Raw genomic sequence first — 24385 nt, forward strand, 5'->3', positions numbered from 1 at the left:
TTGGGTGAGCTGTCTGTCAGACAAATTCTTCACCCACTTGTCCACATCCTCCATGTCGCATCCTTGTCTCTTCTGGCCACTGAGGACACTCTCCGTATTTTGTGGTGGTTTCCGACGTACAACAAGTAAGTCAAACTTCCTTTGTTGCCTGGTCTTAGACTTCTTGTGCTGTGCTAGACGAGCCTTCTCAGTGAAGTCAAACACCTTTTTAAGAGTATTCTCATCTAAAAGCATAGTCAGTCTCCGTCGGATCCGCTCCTCTTGAGATTTTAGCATGTCGATGGTAAAATTTGTCTGCCTCACCCGTTCATTAAGCAACTGATGCTGTGCCTTCTGGAGGATTTTTGTTGCCCGGAAGCCTTTAACTGAAGAGCTCATTTGCAGACTTTTAGGAGTAATCCTGTTTTGTCGGCATCTGAGGCTGAATCTCAGGTGGTTCCTGTAGTCCGCCATCTTACGTGCTGTTTGCTCATACTGACGTACAAGCTTTAGGCAGTCCTTGCCAAAGTGGGTTAAAACGTCTTGATGCATTCTCAATCATCCAGGAAAGTAAATCTCCAAAAGTTGAATCTCACAGACCTCACAGCCCATTGTTCCTTCAGTGGGCTGGTTTCAGTCATTATGCAAATGTACTGTTTATAAGGTTTGGGGAAACCTGCAGTCAGCTGAGACTGAAGAAGTCACTTGGATGAGTGACGAAACGTTTCTCCCACAAAACGCTACGTCCAGATGAACAGATTCAACTTTTGGAGATTTACTTTCCTGGATGATTGAGAATGCATCAAGACCCTCTGATGATTAAAATTTTATTTGTGAAGAAGTTCATGAAGTCATTACTAGTTAACATTAAAAGGATGGTTGGCTCAATAGAGCTCTGACTTTTTGTCAGCCTGGCTACAGTGCTGAAGAGAAACCTGGGGTTGTTCTTATTTTCTTCAATCAGTGACGAATAGTAAGATGTTCTGGCTTTGCGGAGGGCTTTCTTATAAAGCAGCAAACTATTTCTCCAGGCTAAATGATGATCCTCTAAATTTGTGACACGCCATTTCCTCTCCAGCTTACGAGTTATCTGCTTTAGGCTACGTGTTTGAGAATTATACCACGGAGTCAGGTACTTCTGATTTGAGACCTTAGTTTTCACAGGAGCTACAGTATCCAGAGTCGTACGTAGTGAGGAGGTAAAATTATTAACAAGATGATCGACCTCTGTTGGAGTAGCGTTCAGATAGCTGCTCTGTTCTATGTTGGTACAGGGCATTGAAGATGATAACAGTGGGTGGATTATATTCTTAAACTTAGTTACAGCACTTTCAGAAAGACATCTACTGTGATAAAGTCTACTCTCCACTGCTGTGTAATCAATTATTGTAAATGTAAATGTTATCAGGAAATGATCAGACAGCAGAGGGTTTTCAGGAAACACTGTTAAATGTTCAGTTTCTATGCCATATGTTAAAACAAGATCTAGAGTGTGATTAAAGTGGTGGGTGGGTTCTTTTACATTTTGAGAGAAGCCAACTGAGTCTAATAACAGATTAAATGCCATGTTGAGGCTGTCATTTTTAGCATCTACATGGATGTTAAAATCACCCACAATAATTATTTTATCTGAGCTGAGCACTAAATCAGATTAAAAGTCTGAGAAATCAGACAGAAACTCTGTGTAAGGCCCAGGTGGACGATATATGATAACAAGTAAGACTGGTTTCTGAGTTTTACAGCTGGGGTGGACGAGGCTAAGCATCAGGCTTTCAAATGAATTAAAAGTCTGTCTGGGTCTTTGGTTGATTAATAGGCTGGTGTGAAAAATTGCTGCCACACCGCCCCCTCGGCCTGTGCTTCAAGGTTTCTGTTTCAAAGCCTGAAACTGTACATTTTGGTCATTTTGATCACCTGACAGTGTTTCTGTGAGAGGTATCACCAGATACGTAACTGTGGTAAGAAACCAGTCTCGAGTCACTCAGGTCTTTATTTTTTGACTTTCTTGTCATTTTTAAAGTTTTCCAGGCTTTATGAACGTCTTTGGACACTCACTGCTTTTTCACTCGTTTACTTGAACCTGAATGGTTTTTGTTGTTAAGCCACTAAACACTCAAAAACTTGGGCATGAAGCAGCAGTGTGCAGACAGCTTAGCAAAAAACCAGTTTGAAACTGCATATTAAGGTTATTCGTTATTAGCACAAAAACGCAGAATTAGTTTGCAATGTTTTTGTTTAGTCTACAAAAACTGACAAAGATAAAAGAGTTTAACAGGTTATAAAATAGATTTTATATATGGCAACAAAGAACTGTGAACATTTGAAGCCTTTGGGCCTTCACTCGATCCGTCTCTTCTTTGCTTCGGCCTGAAATGGTCCCAGTAGAATGGTAGCTGTCAGTTACTGGGCTGAAAACCAGTGGATACAGGCCTTACAGTGGGATAAACAGCAGATTAATCTGACTCTATTTGCAGTTTTGTAGTTTTCAGAGGTGGAGGTTATGAGCAGCTTTTGTCCAGTGTGTAAATGTATTTTGCATGAAAATGTCTGTGCATCGTGTCAGTGCTCAGGTGAGTGCGGGGAGGGCAGGATGGTGCGTTCTGTGACCTGCCGTTCGTCAGGCGGACTTGTGATGTCAGACGGGCAGTGTGACCAGCCGTTACGCCCGTTGGCCATCTATCCCTGCGGTGACAGAGACTGTGCTCCACACTGGGTTGAGCAGGAGTGGCAACAGGTGACTGTGGCAAACGTGAATACATCATATTTTAATGCTATATAAGGATCGTACACTCTTTAGTTTTGCATCTCTGTTTCAGTGTAACGCTACCTGTGGCCGCGGCGTGCGGCAGCGTCAGGTGGTGTGTGCTGGCCTGGAAGGAGGAGTGTTCAAAGAGTTTCCAGACAGCAGCTGTAACCAAACCAACAAACCGCAGATGAGCTCATCCTGCTTCCGGAGACCCTGCTCCAAGTGGTTCACCACATCCTGGTCTCAGGTAGCGACGCCTGTCATCAGCCACCCAGCACATAATCACAGCCATCTCACATTTTTCAAACTTTACTCAACAAACTACAATTTGCAAGTTTGACCTCTTGTCCACTCAGTGCAGCAAGACCTGTGGGCGTGGCGTCCAGGTTCGAGAGGTCAAGTGTTATCAGGGGGAGGAGCTGGTAACGAGGGGTCACAGCTGCGACTCTGCCCTCAAGCCGGAAGTCAAGCAGAGCTGTGAAATCCAGAGCTGCCCAACAGAAGCACCAGGTATAAAAACGCAAAGAGCAGATGATGCCGCAGTTAGACAATGACTTTCTAATAGGAGCAGATTTGTTATGTGTGTGTTTATCCTGGCAGCATCACAAGGAGCAGACTTCTGCCAGGACAAAGCAACAGCCAACTGTGCCCTGGTTCTAAAGGTGAAGCTGTGCTCCCACTGGTACTACAGGAAAGCCTGCTGCCAGTCCTGTAAGGCACCCAGAGCCTGAAGCCTTCGCTGTAACCTCTCACCTCAGCATCAGCCACTGGTACCAAAGGTCACGTTTTTATTGGTGCTACACAAAGCTCGCTGCTAGCAATGAAAGACCGCAGTACATCAACATAACCTGATTACTTTTATCCAATCATTGATGTCAAAGGTCAACTTATGGTCACTGTATGATTCTCTACTTGTCAGTATTCTTCTGTCCTTATCATTGTAGGAAGTATACCAGTACGAGGTCTTCTCCCAGCATCCTTTCTGAATTATATTACTGTTTGTGTACTAGTTTAGTCACAACCTCCACCTCAGACAATGTGAAGATAGACTAGCTTTAGGGGGCGGAGCTGGGTGATAGGAGGAGGAAACAGTTCTTTCTGTGTTCATCGCTCCAGATAACAAATGTGTCGACCTCATTTCTACGGTGCTAAAGAAGCTGTATATAAACACATCAGCGCCTAAAGCGATGGTTGTTACTGTGACAACAGACTGAGACAGGCGGGGAAACTCGGCGCTGTCTTTAATATACACAAACCGGGAGTTTGGGCAGGTTGTTCTCCTGCTGCCACCATGGAACGCAGCTCCTCGTCCTCCCCGCTACGCCCAGCACGGCTACCATAATGTTGTCACCTGTCGTATTCATACCGCTTAATTCTGTCTTCAAATCAAACTGCACAATATTATGAAAACAAAATAATATGAAAACAATATTTTCAGCCCTTTTGACTTCAAATGGAAACACGTCCGATATTCAAAGTGAACCTGAACACAGCACAGAAAAACCAGCTCATTGTGTTTCCGTTTAATGAAAGAATCCAAAGTATTAACTCAGTTTATCTATACAGCATCAAATCATGACAGTCGTCTCAAAGTGCTTCACGTTGTATGTAACGTTGTAACGTGCCTTTTAGTGCTGTGAGGCACATGGGATTAATGTGCCTTTGGAGCCATTGTCAGGCAGCGTTTTCACTGCAGCATCTCTAAAGATTATTTCCCAGCTGGTGTTGATGACTTGCAGTGCACAAAGTGATTGTTTAGTTTGCACACGGGGTCGTCCTCTGTAAATAAGCCGGCTCTGGGAAAGCTGGTACAAGTTTACTGGTGAGGAGTCAAGAAACAGTTGTGACTCCTGGAAAGTGACGTAGTAAATGTAACGTCTGTAGGCTTTTCAGCCTGCAACAGCTGAAGGACAACACGTCAGCCGTGCAAACAGAGGAGCAGGAACACGCTGCTGCCACCAGACTGGCTGCCAGTGAAAACTGCCCGGGCCAAACTCTCGTCCACGTAGTTCACTGTTTGTTTACCTGATGTTACACTGCCCACAGAGCTGCTGCTGCTCTGACTGTTTGTACTGTATCCCACTGAAAGAATTAAAGGTGAGTGTTTTTGTGTTTGTGTGTTTGACCCACTGCTTCTTTGTAGTCGGACTGACGCTTGCATTTAGCAATGCTGTTGGATACCAAGGTGTAGTTGTGAAATAGAAGGAACGAGCTTAAACTTTAGTGGTGTCCAGCTTAAATGTGGTAATTCAAGCTAGGTTGTATGTGTGTGAATAAAAGAAGCACAGAAGTGAAGCTATGCTAGCTGTGAAACATGCTCTGACCCTTTGTGTGGATGAGTGTCAAAGTTAATCATTTGATCAGTTTCACCCTTCATGACCTTCACAGTTAACATCGACGTTAGAAAAGGTGAAATCTCAGGCCCCAGCCTCCTCCGACACCACACCCTGAGCCCGCTGCTCCACTGCTACAGCCCAGCCCCCGCCCCCCACAGAGCCCTTTTTGTGCATTAATATTATCCATGATTGTGGTTGGAAAGGTAGATAATTAACAGACATCCTCACAAAATAAAAGACAAACAGTCATAACATTGGATTTTTATAGATGACATCAGATACAAATATTCAATTCAGTTTTATTTATACAGCGCCAAACCACAATAACAGTTGCCCCAAGGCGATTTATGTAAGTTAAAGACCCTAATACAGAGGAAACCCCAACAATCAGATGACCCCCTATGAGCAAGCACTTTCATGACAGTGGGAAGGAAAAACTCCTGTTTTACAGGAAGAAACCTCCGGCAGAACCAGGCTCAGGGAGGGGCGGGGCCATCTGGGAATGAGTGGAAGAAGACAGGACAAAGTCCTGCTGTCGAAGAGAGATTAATAATAACTAATGATTAAATGCAGACAGATGTATGAGGAGCTCAAGTTAGTGAGTAAAAAAAAAAAAAAAAAAAGGTGACTGAAGGAGAAACAATTTCAAACAATATGACTATTTACTAATCTACAAACGTGACACATTATGTGAAATCCATACAGAATCTTGTGGACTGGATTTTACTGCCATGGTTTGGGTCTAGTGATCCTTTATCCTGTAGTAAAACATTTCTACCCCAATGGCAGTGACGTCCTATAGGTCGACTTTGACTAAGGGACTTTGAGTGGTTGTAGCGCTCTGTACCCTCTTTATCAAAACCTCAGGATGGGATAGCTGAGTGTGATCAGTTGAGCCCTTGGTATTTCTCCAGCTTCTCATGTTCCTTCTTCCTGATGTTGCTGTCATTGGGAACCGCTACATCTATCACTACGGCCATCTTCTTCTGTTTGTCTACCACCACTATGTCCGGTTGGTTAGCCACCACCATTTTGTCCGTCTGTATCTGGAAGTCTCACAGGATCTTAGCTCGGTCATTCTCCACCACCCTTGGGAGCGTCTCCCATTTTGACCTCTGGACTTCCAGGTTATACTCGGCACAGATGTTCCTGTACACTAAGCCGGCCACTTGGTTATGGCGTTCCATGTATGCCCTGCCTGCTAGCATCTTGCACCCTGCTGTTATGTGCTGGATTGTCTCAGGGGCATCTTTACACAGCCTGCACCTGGGGTCTTGCCTGATGTGATAGACCCCAGCCTCTATGGATCTTGTGCTCAGAGCTTGTTCCTGTGCTGCCATGATTAGTGCCTCTGTGCTGTCTTTCAGTCCAGCTTTGTCCAGCCACTGGTAGGATTTCTGGATATCAGCCACCTCCTCTATCTGCCGGTGGTACATACCGTGCAGGGGCCTGTCCTTCCATGATGGTGCCTCCTCTTCCTCTTCATTCTTGGGTTTCTGCTTCCTGAGGTATTCGCTGAGTATGTGGTCAGTTGGAGCCATCTTACTGATGTATTGTTGTCTCATCCTGGACTGTGGTGCTGACACTCACCAGTCCCCGGCCTTCTTCCTTCAGCTTAGCATACAGCCTCAGGGTGCTGGACTTGGGGTAAAACCCTCCATGCATTGTCAGGAGCTTCCTTGTCTTGATGTCAGTGGCTTCTATCTCCTCCTTTGGCCTATTATCCCAGCCGGGTACCTGATCACGGGCAGGGCGTAGGTGTTGATAGCCCGGATCTTGTTCTTACCGTTCAGCTGATTCCTTTGGACCTGCCGGACCCTCTGCAGGTCATACAGGACCTCCAGCACAGTGGCTTGGTGGTTGCAGCTTTCCTAGCGGCCTCTTCATGGTTCCCATTTGCCTGTGGGATCCCCAGGTAACTGTCCTCTATGTCTGCAATGTCCCTTCCTTGGCTTCCTGTTAAATCCAGAATTCAAAATCCTGCTCCTCACATACAAGGTCTTAAATAATCAGGCCCCATCTTATCTTAATGACCTTGTAGTACCATATCACCCTATTAGAGCACTTCGCTCTCACACTGCAGGCCTACTTGTTGTTCCTAGAGTATTTAAAAGTAGAATGGGAGGCAGAGCCTTCAGTTTTCAGGCCCCTCTTCTGTGGAACCAGCTTCCAGTTTGGATTCAGGAGACAGACACTATCTCTACTTTCAAGATTAGGCTTCAAATTTTCCTTTTTGCTAAAGCATATAGTTAGGGCTGGACCAGGTGACCCTGAATCCTCCCTTAGTTATGCTGCAATAGGTGTAGGCTGCTGGGGGATTCCCATGATGCACTGGGTGTTTCTTCTTCACTCACTATGTGTTAATAGACCTCTCTGCATTGAATCATATCCGTTACTAATCTCTGTCTCTCTTCCACAGCATGTCTTTATCCTGTTTTCCTTCTCTCACCCCAACCGGTCGCAGCAGATGGCCGCGCCCCTCCCTGAGCCTGGTTCTGCCGGAGGTTTCTTCCTGTTAAGAGGGAGTTTTTCCTTCCCACTGTCGCCAAAGTGCTTGCTCATAGAGGGTCATATGATTGTTGGGTTTTTCTCTGTATGTATTATTGTAGAGTCTATATAAAGATTGAGGCGACTGTTGTTGTGATTTGGCGCTGTGTAAATAACATTGAATTGAAGAGCTGTAAAGTCACATAGCCACACGTACACAGGGGCGAGAGCACTCAGGTCAACAGTTTATTCAGCACTGCTGTTGTGTGAACAACACATACGTTTCACAGTTACAGTCTTGGGGGTCCAGCATTTATTCAGTGGACCTCTGTTTAGATGTGCACTATTGAAAACCAACTTATACATGTTGTGTGACACCTTGGTAGCAAGATGGCATCAATTCCATTTTATATATATTTGATGAGCCTGAACCAGCTGATATTAATTAATTTGAAATGCTTTCTAATTACTAAGATTTCAGCTGGTGTCAGGACTGTCCAATACTTTTTGTCATTTTTCATTATTACAAAGAATTCAAGCTACAAATATCCATAAAATTGTGTATGTGTACACTGGATATTACCAGCATCTCAATAGCACCTTTAAACATATTTATTTAGGTGACGTGTTCACTTCTTACCTGCCGCGTGTGAATACTTAGTGGTGTACAAAAATACTGACTGCATCACATGAAGTGTATTATATGACAGCGGTGTAAAGGCACGGGCTGGAGGGTTTAGCTACTCTATGGAACAGAAAAACTTAACCTACACTCACACCAACATTAACACGCTATTAGTGCTGCTACAGCTCGTAGAGCAGGTGTTCACTGCAGGTTAGGACGCTGTGACAGATGTAGGATAAAAGCACACTGTAGATTTCAGTAGCAAACATGAGCCTTGGTGAACAGCAATGACCCACAAAAAACAAAAAAAAACAAAAAACTCTTTCTTTAAAATAATTGCTATGGGGAGAGAATGCACAGTGGCTCGTGATGGTTTAACACCAACCCTGCGAGTCAGCGCCTACATAATACCTCTTCATCCAAACCTAGGTCATGTCTTAGGTATGGATGTCTGCAGGATCAGACACGTTACCATTCACCACACTGTCAAATATCAGCTTAGCAGCTGCTACGGTCTAAAGACTGGCTGGACTTTAAAACATGCTGCATTCAGGTCAGATGGGAAACGTAGGAAATATGAGCTACATCACCTCAGCTTTCTGCTGGGACTTTAGCTTTTATTTAGCTTGCAAACTTAACTACAAATAAATGCAATCAAGGCTTGTTAGTAAACACTTTAAGCACTGCAGTATTTATTTGGAAATGCTACCAGAACACCCCCTCTCAAAAAAAAAGAAAACATGAACTCTGATTCCATCCACGCTGACGCTGTTGTCCACTTTTCTGAGTGGATGCAATCACAGAGCATGATGTGATTGGCTGGTGATGAACTGAGCAACAGGTGGCCCTCTGCACAGGTCTACAGGTCATACAGGACCTCCAGCACAGTGGCTAGGGACCAGGCCTGGGTCTCACAGCTGAATGGACAGTGCTGGCCGTTCTCATTGGTCAGCTCTGGGAGACCCTTCCATGGAGACCTGGTGGGCAGGTAGGGACAGGTTAGTAAAGAAAAGCAATAAAAGGCAGTCGTTTCATCAGAGGTACAGGGGAGAGCGGCCTACCTCTCCAGGTGAGTGTAATGTTGTGACAGAACATTTTTCACCAAGGTAACCGTTTTGGCGTACGTGTCTTCTCCCAGCATCTTTGCAAAGTAGAGTTTAGCACGCAGGAAGTACCCGACTGGCCACAGCCATTCCTATGAACAAACACAAAGTGTGTAACAGGTTGTGTGACATGTTACAGGTAATGTATCCGAAATATGACAGTGAATCCTCCGAGTGCAGCCTGTAGGTGGATGATTGCTATCCCTGTACAGAGTCCATGTCTCTGACTTTTCTACCAGTGGACATCTGATGGATTATTAAAGGCTTCCTTTACTTTTAAACATTTCTTCTGGTTGGTGTTCTGTTCAGCACTTGTGCTGTGTTCAACCATCTGCAGTAACAGACGTGGGACTCACCGGTCCTTGGTGGTAGTTGAAGCCTCTGGCCACGTTATAGTTGTCATTGTCCAGTGCGTTATCATAGACGCCGCAGTAAACCAGGTCACTGAGACAACACAATAAGAGCCATTTAAGTCTTTAACTGCTTTTACTGAACACGCTTTGTGCTGTGACGTGCACGTTTAATTAGAAGCTTGAATGTATTACTCAGGATCGAGTGTTTTCATTCCCAGTGGTCCCAGCAGTTTCTTCTCAGCTATCTCCAAAGCGTTCCAGGCTCTCTCCACCATGAACAGCTCTGGAGCCTGGAGCGCGCGCGCACACACACACACACACACACACACACGTACGTACGTAATTATTACTGAGAGTTTTTCACACAGTACTGACGATCAAAGCGAGGTGTTGGCTGTGGTTGGCTTACCACCACCATGGCGACAGTGAAGTTGGGTCTGAGCTGGTAGTCACACCAGGGGCTGGAGGAGCCGTAACTGTCCTTATAGATGCCCTTCTTGTGCACCAGCTCAGGGTGCTTCTCATTGGGGTCATCAGGGTCACCGGACACCCAGAAGCCAGCTTCAAAGGACTGGTTGAGCTGCTTGTTCCACTGGGAGTACGAGATGAACACTTCCTTACCTGGAATAAAGTGGTTTGGTTTTGGGTGAATGGCGATGGGGAATTCGTTTATGTACAAACAGTGGAGTTTGTCACATACCATCTCTGTGTAATTTAACTCCATCGTATGGGAACAGGCCCTTGGCATGAAGTTCCACCACCCAGCGAACTGCAGACTTACTCAGACCAACTATCTCCACCGCTGCTCCATCTCTGCACAAAAGGCACAGGACATGATATGAGCACCAACCTGGACGTTCCTTTGATTCACTGATGTTATCAGTTCAACTTGTAATATAAAGTTCTCTGAGCCTGTTAAACTTCTGTGTTTTTGCATGTTTATAACAGCAAACTTGGCACACAGAGTAAGGACATTTGTGTTTGTCAGTTATTATCGTTGTTGTAACAATGCTGCTCGAATTGTGCCACATTTAGAAGGACCGTGGATTTGTGGGTTACACCTGTGAACAACACCAAATGATCTCAGCAGCTTCCTCTCCTCCTGTTTGGTGTCGTTTATTGTGTTAGATAATTGTAGCCTGCAGAAACTACACAGTTTATTTATTCTGATACATTATTACCCGTGTGTGTGTGTGTGTGTGTGTGTGTGTGTGTGTGTGTGTGTGTGTGTGTGTGAGTGTGAGAGAACTTCATAATAGCCAGCAGAGTGCACCATGATGAGACCCAGAAACTAAATATTAGTGCAACACTAGCAGGCAGCGTGGCACCCCCACCCCCACCACAGAGAGATGGACACCAGCAGAAGGGAGGACCCTGGGAAAGTTTCAGAGGAGCCCAAACACTAAACTCTGATGTTCAACCACAGATGTGGCACTCTGTGAGGGCTGCTGTCTCAGCATGTTTAATATGTTACTTATTAGGTTTAAATCTTTTTACTACTTTGAACCTGACGGAGGGTTTCAGCGATTCACAGATCAAGTCTTTTTTTGATGATTTGACTTCAGTTGAAACAGAAGAGACAGTAGAATCTGAGCAGCTGGAGTCTGCTGGTATCTTACTGCACAACGTGAGGAGTTTGTGTTACCTTGGAGTAGCAGGCATGCCTTTGTTCCGGGCTCTCTCGCTCTCTCCCATTTTGTCCATCCATGTGCCGCAGTTAAAGCGGTTTCCTCCGCTCACAAAACCTGTGGCGGGGTCAACCCGAGCAACGACGCTGAACCCTGCAAACAACAAAAGGTTCAGTAGTGAGGTGCAGTACCCGAAAAATGTTTGTAGTAAGAACTTAGTAAAACCAGATGATGTCATCGGCTTAACAGCTGTTAGAAATGACTTTCTTAAAATGTGTACAAGTACTCTGAATACACAACCCATTTAACACACACACACCTTCATCTCTCATGTTCATGTCTATTTTGGGTCCAGCATTTCTCTCTCTGAAGGAAATGCCCTCCAGGTGGCGCCGCAGAGCTTCATGGATCACATCATACAGAGGCTGCTCCTGCACACGTATGAACACACAGAACGTTCTGAGCATAAACACACAATACTCAGCATCTGTGTGGGCCCGTGTGTGGGTCTGTGCGGGCCCGTGTGCGGGTCTGTGGGCCCGTGTGTGGGTCTGTGCGGGTCTGTGTGTGGGTGTGTGTGGGTCTGTGTGGGTCTGTGCGGGCCCGTGTGTTGGTCTGTGTGGGTCTGTGCGGGCCCGTGTGTGGGACACTCAAGTATTTGGTGACTGCGAGCAGTCGCATTAAAGAGACGCCGAGGCTACTGGAACACAGGAGGAGCAGGTGTACCAGTCCAGGTGTGCACCTGTTAAATGTACTATTAGCTGCTCTGATTAATAAGAGGAACAGCTCGTTAGGATCATGGTCTTTGTAGTTTAGCCTCATGTTGGGTCAAAGGTTACACACGAGCTAGCTATGACGGTATGTCAGTGTACGAGTGCTGACTGCTTTGTTAGATTGTTTGCAGTGTTTAGTAAAGCCATGAGCCAAGCATGCCGCCTGAAAGTGAACTGAAGGCAAATATTTACAGTATTGTGCAAAAATCTTGAGCCACCCCCTCATTTCTTCATATTTTAGGGATAATAGGTGCTGCGATTCATTGAAACATCCAGAAATACACAGAAATACAGTCAAACGGCACAAAGTCAGTATTTGGTACGATCCCTTTATCCTGTAACACAGCCTGAACTCTGAAAGAAAAGCTGAACAGCTCGTCTAAGTAACCCTAAAGAACAGTTCTCTGTTCCACTCTCACGCATGCTGCATGAACACACAGGGCTACAGACACTGGTGTCATGCCTAACTCTGTGCTTACAGAGGACAACTTGGACCACAAAGTCCAAAAGACCCGGTGCCACTGATGTTCAGGTCATCTGTCATAGCTCAGCTGTTTCCCTTAAGAATGGGCACCCTGGCACCAGGACAGTTTCAGACCTTTGGTGAACAGCACACGAAATAAACCAGACGCCGTCCCCCAGAACACCGTGTCCTGTCTCCCCAAATCTATTTAAAGGACACACTGCACCCCACACTGAGACATGTCACCTTTTTTTTTTTTTTTTTTCCCGGCCGCCTGTCCCGTTTGGTTCTTTTGCCATCAGAATTATTGTCTGAAGGCAAGAACAGAAGCCCAACGGAATTACTTTACCAAATGGACCATCCCTGCCTTGCCGTATTGGTCCATTTGATTTACCTTTGTTGTTATTATTTATTTATTTACATTATTTTCAGTTGTTACAGACAGGACAGACATGACCGGGGAGAGGGAGGGAAACAAAGACAGCGGGGAAGAGGAATAGTGATGAAGGGCAAAGAAAAGGGAAAAGGGGGGGGGGGCAAAAATTACATATTTTTTATATGCATCACCTGGATCACCTGTTGAGAGAAAAAAAAAAAAAGAAAGAAAACAAGCAAACAAAAACAGCAATATAATAAACAACACCATCGTGATACTCTGTCAGGGCTCTAGACTAACTTTGTGACATGGGCGCACCGGTATGCCTAACTTTAAAAATTTAGGCGTACCGGCACAAAAGTTAGGCGCACTCAAATTTTTCAACCGCATCGCTTAACACCGCAGTTTTACATGTGCACTTTCTTTGGGGGGGGGCAGTCCATACAGACAATATTCATTTCTAAATTATTAACTAACAAACTTGTGCTTAAAGTGCTTTGTCAATATTGTAGAAAATGTTAAACTTAATCATCATCTTGGCCTCCTCTGACGACCTGTTTGCTACTGAAAGGCAGTGGGGAGAGGGGACACTTGGGCAGTGCATTTATTGCAGCATATAATGTGTTTTCTGGATACACTACTGTTTTTTCAGCATTCAAAGATTGATGGCACTGTGTCAGAGCTGGCTATGAATTTCAGACGGATCAGGCCTTGACTTAACACAAAAGTTATCAATAGTTCTTTTCATCTTTTCTTATTACCCACAGCTACATCCACTTCTGTCGGGCCTAGGCTGCACACTAGGGCTGGGTATCATCACTGATTTCTATAATCCATTCGATTCTGGTTCTCAAAGTCCTGATTCGATTCAATTTAGCCTCAGACAGTCAGAAATATTATAATTCTGATCATTTATCAGTACTGATACACATGAGACTTCATCAGAATTGTGAACATCACAGCAGATGCCTTTGTGTCAAAGTAACTGAGAATAAAACACAGAAAAACATGAAGGAGATTTTCCTGGTCTGGCGTTTTATAGCAGATAACCTTAAAAATATTCTGCAATTTTGCACAATTTTAAAAACTATAAATTTCTTCAGTATTGAACAGTGTTGGGAAGGTTACTTTTAAAATGTATTCCATTACAGAATACTGAATACATGCCCTAAAATGTATTCTGTAACGTATTCCGTTACGTTACTCAATGAGAGTAACGTATTCTGAATACTTTGGATTACTTAATATATTATCATGCTGTTTACAACTACGTGAATGTACTATTGCTGTGATTTATTACTGATACTGAAGGTCCGCGGCTCCGAACAGTAGTAAAGGGACCTCTGGCTAATACGGTGGGTTCCGTGTCGGGCTGGTAGCCGAAAACTAGCTTTACTTTGTTGTCTGGGTCAACTTTGCTTGCCAGAGACAGAGAGAGGCGTTGAAAGGCTGCTCCAACGGAACTTATTTTTTCAGGAGGAAAACACAAACACAGTGTACAGTTGAGTCTTAATAGCTTACTTACAGCTGGGCTCGTCAGGCACTCTTCTTGGCTGCTCCCGTTTTTGCTCCATGACAGCTCGGACTTTCTCTCCCTCCCTCGCTCACAGACACATAACGTGTATGGCAGTCCATTCTCGCTGCAGCACGGACTACACTGCCCATGAGGCTACATTCTTCAAGGCCATGCCTGTAGTATTCTGCCTATTAGCTTAGCACAACAACAACAACAAACTAGAAAGCGAAAATTTCAGAAGAAATTTTAAGTGTGCCTATGCCGCTGCTAATCAGTGTAGTTTGCCATTCATATGGCTACAGAGAGCAAAACTCAGCAGAGCAGCCATTCTCCACCATGAACTATGGTAAAAACAAACACTGCTCGCGCCTCACAGATGACAGCTTACAGTTTTGTGTAAAGATGAAGTTACTTCGTACAGCGCCGATTTGCAGACGCTGTGCACACAGGTTCATGAGCAGAAGTCCCATTGTACCACGGCAGATCCTACAATGTTTGCATGAACACGCTTTGAAGCATTACGTTATGGACCACTTTTCACACATGGTTGGTTTACCCAAACAGCCGGCTGTAGCTTTTCAACTCACAGCCCGACACACACCAAAAAAAACAGCCGAGAGAGCACAGACAACGCCCGAGAGGCGTGATTGCAGGTGCCGCTCAGGTGGGTCCACCTCCCCTGCAGCGGCACTGCAGACCACGCCCTGCCACACACATCAAACACGTAAAATAAATATTTATGCACTTTCGCATTCACTTTTTGTTTTTTGTTATTTTTACACAGTGTTCTGAATGATTAACAATGGTCTACAGCCAATCTTGTGTATTATTATACAAACTTTGGTTGTAAGATTCAGATAACTATTTAATAAAAGCTAAGTATTTTATATGAGAGTAAGAAATCAAAGTATAACTTTGTGTCCACCTTTCCCTGTTAATGCCCTACCTAGCCCCCTGGCAAAAGCTTTGCTAGATCCGCCCCTGCACAGTTACCAGCTGTCAGCTACACAAAAACAGGAGCTTGGTGTTTATTTGTCTCTCAGAAACAGTTCATAACTTCCCTTCAACTCATTCATGTCACCTAAAAGGTAAACCTGTTTCTCCATCACCAGTTCAGCTCTGATGATTCAGTAAGGACATCTCTTGGTTTGGACCAGCCGCTTCTACAGCTGTGGCTCCAGCAAACATCAGCTGATACTAGAAATTAAAATCAAATGAATTCTAACAACAGCTGATCAAGCTTAAACGTGCTGCTGTTGTTTAGCGCAATAAACAAGAGCGAAAAGCCGATCGTTGATCAGTTTCACGATTGAAGTTGCAACAGGCGAGAGAATCACACCGGAGGCTTCGTAACGACAGAATAAATCGTAATATTTTCTCTGAATGTGGGACAATTCCCTTTGTACGGCAACTCTATGAACTAACCCTTGTGAATAAAGTAAAGTTCAACGTCAGTAACTTAGCGCGCACACAGGTCAGCACAACGAAAATAAACTACACCTAAACTCGGTTTATATCTGACCCAAATAGAGTGCAATTCATAACTTCTTACCTGAAATTCAGTTCACCTCATGCTCCTGCCTTAGGTTTCCCTGATCCACGATCTACCACCGGTCGATCGGCGGTCGCCTCGCCGCCTCGTATGTCTCGTTCCCCGCATGTTCTTTCTGACACACACCGGTGGTTAGCTGCTCTCGGTTGTAGCTCCGCGTTAGCCAAGACCAAACAACTCAGTTATTTTTTCCACATCAACCAGCATCATCGGCCCATATAAACGAAAAATAAGTCCACCTAAGACACAGACTGTTGGCGAGCGATCGGGTGATGGTCAGCAGTCTCACTGAAGGCAAGCCCGGGTGCTCGAAGGGTCGCTAGCGGCGCTAGCTAGCTAGCCGGCTAGCAGTAACATCGTCAGAACACTGTTGCTAATATGGGATGTTTTGACAAAACGAGCAGATATGTGAAGTTTACACACCTACATTCTCGCCTGAAAATATCTTAAAAGTTTATTTTGTGACCTAGAAACACTAATAAAAGACATTTAAAACAAAGACGTGTCCGCCATTGTTTAACTCGGCAGAGGTGTGCTATGAAAAGCATTGCGGTTACCGTAACTATTCAATGGTTCGCGCAACCTTAAAACTTCCAATGGTTCCTGAAAGCAGCGAGGCTGTGCGCGCCATTGATATTGTCGTCATTACGGTATCCAAATAAGGGTAGACAGGATGTACCACTCCCGGCATACCACTAGAGAGATCCAACACACCACAAATGAAGTTTGAAATTTGTTTCAGTGGGACCAAAAGATGGAGCCAACACACCACAAATGAAGTCTGTTTCTATGGCGCCAAAAGAAGAATCTTTCTAAATTTGCACTAAAATATTAATATTTAAAAAACTATAAAAGTCATGAACACCAAAAGTCGTACCATACTAGTCCAGCTCCAGCCGCACAAAATGATCTAACATATGTAACCCTATTGTCAAAACTGTTCGGCAGAGGAGCGCGGGAAAATTTTCACTAAAATATTAATATTTAAAAAACTATAATAGTCATAAACACCAAAAGTCATAGCACACCATTCTAGATCCAGCCGCACAAAATGAGGTAACATAGATGAAGTTTGTCTCAAAACTGCGGGGCGAGTTTCGCTGCAAAATTTCAGGCGGAAACTGAACAATAATAATAATAATAACTAGAAAAATTTGCATTTCCTGCGAAAATGCTGTGTGGATGCCTTAACGCTGAAGTTGCCTGCTGAAAAGCTGCAAAAATTGTATGGCGGTAAAGAAACTGAAAAATTATGCTGAAAACAAGTGAAAAAACAGAAACTTTTGCTGAAAAGAGGTGAAAAGGCAAAGATTCTGCTTCAAAGGGGTACAGAAGTTCAAATTTCTACTGAAAAGAGGTGAAATGGTTTCCTCTGAAATGAGCAGAAGATACTGAGATTTGTATTGATAAGAGGTGAAAGGCTGAAAATTCTGCTTAAAATAGGTGAATCAGCAGAATTTCTACTGAAAAGAGGTAAAGAAGTAGAACGTTGCACTGAAAACAGGTGAATCAGCAGAATGTCAGCTAAAAAAGAGATTTCTGTTGAAAACACCTGAAAAAGCTGGTATTTGTGCTGAAAAGGGGTGAAAACACTCACAATTCTGCTGAAACGGGGTGAAGAAGAGGTGTTGGGCTGTTGAGAAGAGTTAAATAAGTTGAACTGATATGTTTGAGTACAAATACTATGATTTGGCAATAATACTGCGTTTTAGCACAACTCCTGAGATTTGATTGAAATACTATGATTTAGAAGAAATATTATGACTTCGTACAAATACAATGTAATTGCTATAAATACTATGATTTGGCACATATACTATATTCAGCAGATATACTATAACAAAACAGAAAGTCTATGACTTAGTAGTAATGCTATAACATAATAGATATACTATGATTTTGCAGACAGTATATTTTTTTCCACAACTAGCACAATATGGCAGAAATACTATGATTTGGCACAAGTACTATGATTTAGTACAAATACCATGATTTGGCAATAATACTGGGTTTTAGCACAACTACTGAGATTTGGGTGAAATACAATGATTTAGAAGAAATACTATGACTTCGTACAAATACAATGTTTTGGTTCGAATAATATGATTTGCAAAAAATTCTACGATTTCACTCAAATACTATGAAATTGCAGAAATACTATGATTTTGAAGGAATACTATGATTTTGTAGAATTACTATGCCTTAGCAGTAATACTATAACATAACAGATATACTGTGATTTTGCAGACATAGTATGTTTTTGCACAAATACTACGATTTTGCTCAAATACTATGAAATTGCAGTAATACTATGATTTTGAAGGAATTCTATGATTTGTTAGAAATACTATGCATTAGTAGTAATACTATAACATCACAGATATATGATGATTTTGCAGACATTCTGGTTTTACACAAATACTATAATGTGGCAGTATACTATGTGTCAGCACAAATACTATGATTTGCTATAAATACTATGATTTGGCACATATACTATATTCAGCAGAGATACTATAACAAAACAGAAAGTCTATGACTTAGTAGTAATACTATAACATAATAGATATACTATGATTTTGCAGACAGTCTATGTTTTTGCACAACTAGCACAATGTGGCTGAAATACTGTGATTTGGCACAACTACTATGATTTAATACAAATACTCTTATTGGCAGAAATACTATGCCTTAGTAGTAATACTATAACATAACAGATATACTGTGAAAACAAAAACCATGATTTGGCAAAAATACTATGATTTAGCAGAAATACTATGATTGAGCAGAAGTACTAAGATGTAGTAGAAGTACTTTGATTTAACAGAAATACTATTATGGAGTAGTAATACTTTCTGCAATCAGAGGTACTGCTTCTGTCTGCTTCATCAGGCTGTGTACTTGTATGTATTTCTGCCATGGAGCGTTAACAAGAATCTGAGGTCTGTATTAGACAAACTGCTAACATCATAAAACTTTGCAGAATTGTAATAAATTAGCAATATAAATTACAGGTCTGTGATAGTGTATAAATTTGTAGTGAAAAAAAACCATGTGGACCAAGGTGGAATTGAACCCACGACCTTTGGGCTGCAGACCCGTGTCATTACCAAATGCGCCACCGGCAAAGAGAGCCAGTGCCTGGAAAACAGGGAGATGAGCAGTCAGAATTAGATCGCGGTGAGAGGCGTAAAGCGCCGTTTTCTGGAGTTACAAAATGTCGTGTAACTCAAAAACTAGGTGGGATAGAAGCACAATTCCTTTACTGGGTGAATCAGCAGAATTTCATGAACTTTGACTGCGATAGCTCTTTGTACCTCCGTCGCGGAGATATGACGAGAGAAGAAACGGCTTCATTTTAAGAGTTTGAAAACAAACGTAATTTATGGCTCAAGAGTTTGAAAACAAACGTAATTTATGGCTCAACAGTAAGATGACAGTAAAAACTGCTCCAACCGTGAGTGTCAGCAGTGTCTGAAGATGAATTGGCACAAGCCTCTCATCTTAACTTTGCTTTATTAAAATTATTGTGGCATGCAGATGAATCTTGCAAAGAAGGTCACAGGGAGAGATTGAGCCTGTATTTCCACCCCAAGCTGGTAGGGGGAGTTTTTTATTGAACATACTTGCTTGCAGGGTTTTAATAGTTTTGCAATTTTCATTAGTTTTTATTTTTATTTAGTTTTGACTTTAGATTTTCAATTTTATATTAGTTTTAATTAGTTTTTACCAATTGTTTGCTAGTTTAGTTTAGTTTTTATTTTTTTGAAAATCCTTAGTTTCAGTTTAGTTTTGATTAGTTTCAGTTATAGTTTTAGTTGTGTTTGCAATAATTAAGTGTAACAAAATCCCAGTTTCATCATATCAGTCATTCTCTTCTGCTTATCCTTGGGTATGTTGCTATTCCAGCTACCATACCCTGCACCCTGGACAGGTCGCCTGTCTGTCGCAGGGCTAACACGCAGAGACAGACAACTCACATTCCCACCTATGGGTTCTTTAAATAAATACATAAATAAATGAATAAATAAATAAATAAATAAATTAGGGCAGATGAACAACCGTTGATACCAGGCAACTATAAAATGTATATCTTGGCCGCAATGAGACTATTAACTCTTGCAGCACCGGGTGTTCGTAATTTTGGTTCAAGTGAATTGATAAACCTTTTGAAGGCAATTGACTCACAGAGTTATGTAGATATCCCAGTCCTGTTGTCTCGGGATGCATCACGCTGCCTTGCCTGGGGTTAGCTTCTCTTTTCTGGAGATGAGGGTTGGGCGTGCCCCTTACCTTCTCAAGGTAAGCTAGGTTAGCCTTCTTGTGTGAGCTTTTCAAGTGCACTTTAAGGTTTGTGGGATTTTTTTCCCTTTAGAAATGTCCCTCATAATTTCTCTCTTTCCACTACAAGACACTTCCTTTATCCAAAACACAGTCATATTCAAAGTAATCCCAAATTGGACTCTGGCGCTTTCTCCCGACTTTTCCTGACATGATTCTGCGCGTGGACGGAGCAGCGACACAGACGACTCGACTAACGTACTTGCCACCTGCTGGCATAATGAGACACAGCAAGAAAAAAACCTGGAAACTAAACTTCATTTTCACCCTTGACTATTGTATGACACGCACACATCAACGAAAACTAAACACATTTTTGCTATAAATTCAGTTAATTTTAGTTAGTTTTGTGAACACTCATTACAGTTTTAGTTAGTTTTCCTTTTTTTGTTTTTATTTTTATTTCCGTTAACGAAAATGTTTTTTCACTTCTAGTTTTCGTTATTTCGTTAGTTTTAGTTAACGATAATAACCTTGCTTGCTTGTGCCACAATGTGCTTCAAGGGTCAATAACAGCATAACAGAACTCACTTATGGTACTGCATTCTTCCTATAAAACAATAACTGTCAGTGACTTTGTACCGTAGTATAAACACAACATTCAAGACAACAGTTAAAAGTAACGTAACCATAAACAATGAAACAAGAACATCTCAAATGCAGCACATGTCCCAAGGCATGATGGGAGAGAACTAGCTGTTCCCCCAACACGCCACATTATTTATGATTTATGATTTGGCAGAAACACTGGGACTTGGTATAAATACTATGATTTACATGAAATACTTTGACTTAGCAGAAATTCTGTAATCAAGCAAAAAGCACTTCAGCATAGCAGAAATTCTATGATTGAGCAGAATTACTAGGATTTAGCACAAACACTATGATTTGTCTAAAAAAAAAAAAAACCCCTTTATTTTGCAGTTATATTGTGATATGGCAGAAATACTATGCTTTGGAACAAATACAAAGATTTGGCAGAAATACTATGAGCAGTAATAATATAACATAGCAGAAATACTGTTATTTTGTGGAAATACTGTGCTTTGGAACAAATACCAAGATTTGGCAGAAATACTATGAGCAGTAATAATATAACATAGCAGAAATACTGTTATTTTGTGGAAATACTATGCTTTGGCACAAATACCATGATTTGGCCAAAATACTATGATTTAGCAGAAATACTAAGATGTAGTAGAAGTACTTTGATTTAACAGAAATACTATTATGGAGGAGTAATACTTTAACATGGGAGAAATATTGATACAGACACACAAACATACACATACACAGAGCCTAAAGGGAACAGTGGCTGTTGAGAGTCTGGGCTTGGTATATCTAGGTCAGTTAAATTAGCTGCACCTGCTGTAATCAGCCCTTACACACACAGACACAGTGTATTTCTTACATTCACATTCAGGATTCCCCTCGAACCTCCTGGTCTCAAGGCAGCTACTCATCTCACTGAGCCAAACTCATTCTCACAAAGAAGAGGTAGATAGACTGACAATTGTGCTGAAATTATCAGAAGCTGCTGAGAACTGTGCTGATAAGAGGCAAAAAGGATGAAAATTTTGCAGAAAAGAGGTGAATCAGCAGAATTTCTGCAGAAAAGAGGCAAAGAAGCAGAACGTTGCGCTGAAAAGAGGTGAATCAGCAGAGTTTCTGCTGAAAAGGGTTTTTTTTTCTGAAAACAGCCAAAAAAGCTGGAATTTGTGCTGAAAAGGGGTGAAAAAAATGAAAATTTTGCTGAAAAGGGGTGAAGAAGCTAAAGTATACCAAATCAAAGTATTTGTGCCAAAACATGGTATTTCTGCCATATTGTGGTATTTGCGCCACAAAAGTTACTACATTACAACATGAATACGGATTAAAGATGAAAGAAACTGGCAACAAATTCCTCCACTACAAACCAGTCTGATACCACTTCTTGCAGTGTTCACGTTTACTAAGGCACTACCCAAAAGGCGCCACAAGATGGCACTCCAACACAAGAGAGGACCTATGTACACTGATGCACTTAGTAACAGTCAGCCTCCTACTTAGCCACTACGTAATATAGCGATATTACAGTGTACAAATTCACATAAATTTCCAGGGGGAACAAACAAAGCAGGAACAAGCCCAAAACAATCAAATAACTGTGCTGCCATAGCTATCGCTAACTAGCACATACGCTAAAGGTAACTAAAACCAATACACACAAGTAGCAGGGTAAACATCTTAAGCATGGAACATTAACTCACGTTTATGTGACACACACCATCCCCAACAAATACAGGATGGGCTATTTGCTCCCCTTCCCAGCAGCTCTCTCCTCAATCGTTAGCCCAGGAACGAAGGAAGACCATCTAGCTCAGAAGTCCCATGAATTCCCTCACTGCTCAGAGGCTGCTGGGTAATGTAGCTCACACTAACACAGGTTTTTCTACAAGCACAAATACTATAACATAGCAGAAATACTGTGATTTTGTTGAAATACTATGCTTTAGGACAAATACTATGATTTGGCAGAAATACTATGTTTTAGGACATATACTATGATTTGGCTCAAATACTATGATATAGCAGCAATACTATGTTTTGGTACAAATGCTGCGCTTAGGCACAAATATTATGATTTGGCAGACACTATGATTTAGCAGAGATAATATGATTTAGCAGAAATACAATGTTTTTGCAGAAACACTGTAATTTCACTCAAATACTTTGAAATAGCCGTAATACTATGATTTGGCAGAACATAACAGAAATTCTACGACTTAGTAGTAATACTATAACATAACAGAAATATTAATTGGGCACAAATACTATAATTTGGCACAAGTACCATGTTTTGGCAAAATCCCATAATTTGGCACAAATACTATGATTTGGCAGACACTATGATTTAGGAGAGATAATATCATTTGGCAGAAATACAATAATTGAGTACTTTAAGATGAGAGAAATACTATGATTTTGCAGAAATACAATGTTTTTGCAGAAACACTGTAATTTCACTCAAATACTATGAAATAGCAGATTTGGCAGAAATACTGTACTTCGTACAAATACAATGCTTTGGTACAAATACTATATTTTGATTTCAATACTATGATTTGGCACGAGTAGTATGATTTAGTACAAATACTATGAATTGGCAGAAATACTGTGACTTAGTAGTAATACTATAACATAACAGATATACTACGATTTTGCAGACAGTCTATGTTTTTGCACAACTAGCACAATATGGCAGAAATACTATGATTTGGCACAAATACTATGTTTCAGTACAAATACTACGATTTGGCAATAATACTGGGTTTTAGCACAACTACTGAGATTTGGGTGAAATACTATGATTTAGAAGAAATACTATGACTTCGTACAAATACAATGTTTTGGTTCAAATAATATGATTTGCAAAAAATACTATGATTTGGTACAAGTACCATGATTTAGTACAAATACTACAATTTCGCTCAAATACTATGAAATTGCAGTGATACTATGATTTTGAAGGAATACTATGATTTGGTAGAAATACTATGCCTTAGTAGTAATACTATAACATAGCAGATATAATGTGATTTTGCAGACATAGTATGTTTTTGCACAAATACTACGATTTCGCTCAAATACTATGGAATTGCAGTAATACTATGATTTGGAAGGAATACTATGCCTTAGTAGTAATACTATAACATAACAGATATACTATGATTTTGCAGAAATTCTATGTTTTTGCACAAATACTACAACAACTACTACTACAACTACTACAAGAAATACTATGTTTGGGCAGTAATACTATTATTTGCTATAAATACTATTATTTGGCACATATACTATAATCAGCAGATATACTATAACATAACAGAAATTCTACGACTTAGTAGTAACACTATAATATAACAGAAATTTTAACTGGGCACAAATAACATGATTTGGCACAAATACCATGATTTGGCAAAAAGATACCATGATTTGGCACAAATACGATCATATTGCAGAAATACTATGATTGGGTACAAATACTATGATTTGGCACAAGTACTATGAATAAGTACAAATACTATGATTTGGCAGAAATACTATGATTTAGCAGAAATACTATGT

At 41.6% G+C, this 24385-nt stretch overlaps 2 protein-coding genes across 9 annotated transcripts in view; one reads left to right on the top strand and one right to left on the bottom strand.

Annotated features, from left to right (window-relative positions):
* si:ch211-267e7.3 (ADAMTS-like protein 2) overlaps positions 1 to 4843 on the top strand; it is a 50121-nt gene extending 45278 nt beyond the window's left edge. For 3 of the 6 annotated variants that reach the window (XM_019355422.1, XM_013267078.1, XM_025899995.1), the window contains 4 exons: positions 2543 to 2713; positions 2796 to 2972; positions 3082 to 3235; positions 3326 to 4843. In XM_019355422.1, the coding sequence (XP_019210967.1) occupies positions 2543 to 2713; positions 2796 to 2972; positions 3082 to 3235; positions 3326 to 3456 (633 nt within the window). In that variant the 3' untranslated portion in view covers positions 3457 to 4843. Of the gene's footprint in view, positions 1 to 2542; positions 2714 to 2795; positions 2973 to 3081; positions 3236 to 3296 lie in introns of all 6 variants that reach the window. The other 3 variants (XM_019355423.1, XM_019355424.2, XM_019355425.2) reach the window with 3 other exon arrangements.
* Positions 4844 to 7781: 2938 nt separating this feature from the next.
* Positions 7782 to 24385, bottom strand: part of agla (amylo-alpha-1, 6-glucosidase, 4-alpha-glucanotransferase a) — a 59779-nt gene continuing 43175 nt past the window's right edge. For all 3 annotated transcript variants that reach the window (XM_003459407.5, XM_005464960.4, XM_025899996.1), the window contains exons 28-35: positions 11577 to 11688; positions 11275 to 11410; positions 10330 to 10442; positions 10039 to 10250; positions 9822 to 9919; positions 9633 to 9720; positions 9235 to 9368; positions 7782 to 9150 (exon numbers count right to left, since the gene is read on the bottom strand). In XM_003459407.5, coding sequence (XP_003459455.1) covers positions 9033 to 9150; positions 9235 to 9368; positions 9633 to 9720; positions 9822 to 9919; positions 10039 to 10250; positions 10330 to 10442; positions 11275 to 11410; positions 11577 to 11688 — 1011 coding nt within the window. In that variant the 3' untranslated portion in view covers positions 7782 to 9032. The remainder of the gene's footprint in view (positions 9151 to 9234; positions 9369 to 9632; positions 9721 to 9821; positions 9920 to 10038; positions 10251 to 10329; positions 10443 to 11274; positions 11411 to 11576; positions 11689 to 24385) is intronic.

Source organism: Oreochromis niloticus, linkage group LG18, assembly GCF_001858045.2.
Source record: "Oreochromis niloticus isolate F11D_XX linkage group LG18, O_niloticus_UMD_NMBU, whole genome shotgun sequence".
In the NCBI taxonomy this organism is placed as follows: Eukaryota; Metazoa; Chordata; class Actinopteri; order Cichliformes; family Cichlidae; genus Oreochromis; species Oreochromis niloticus.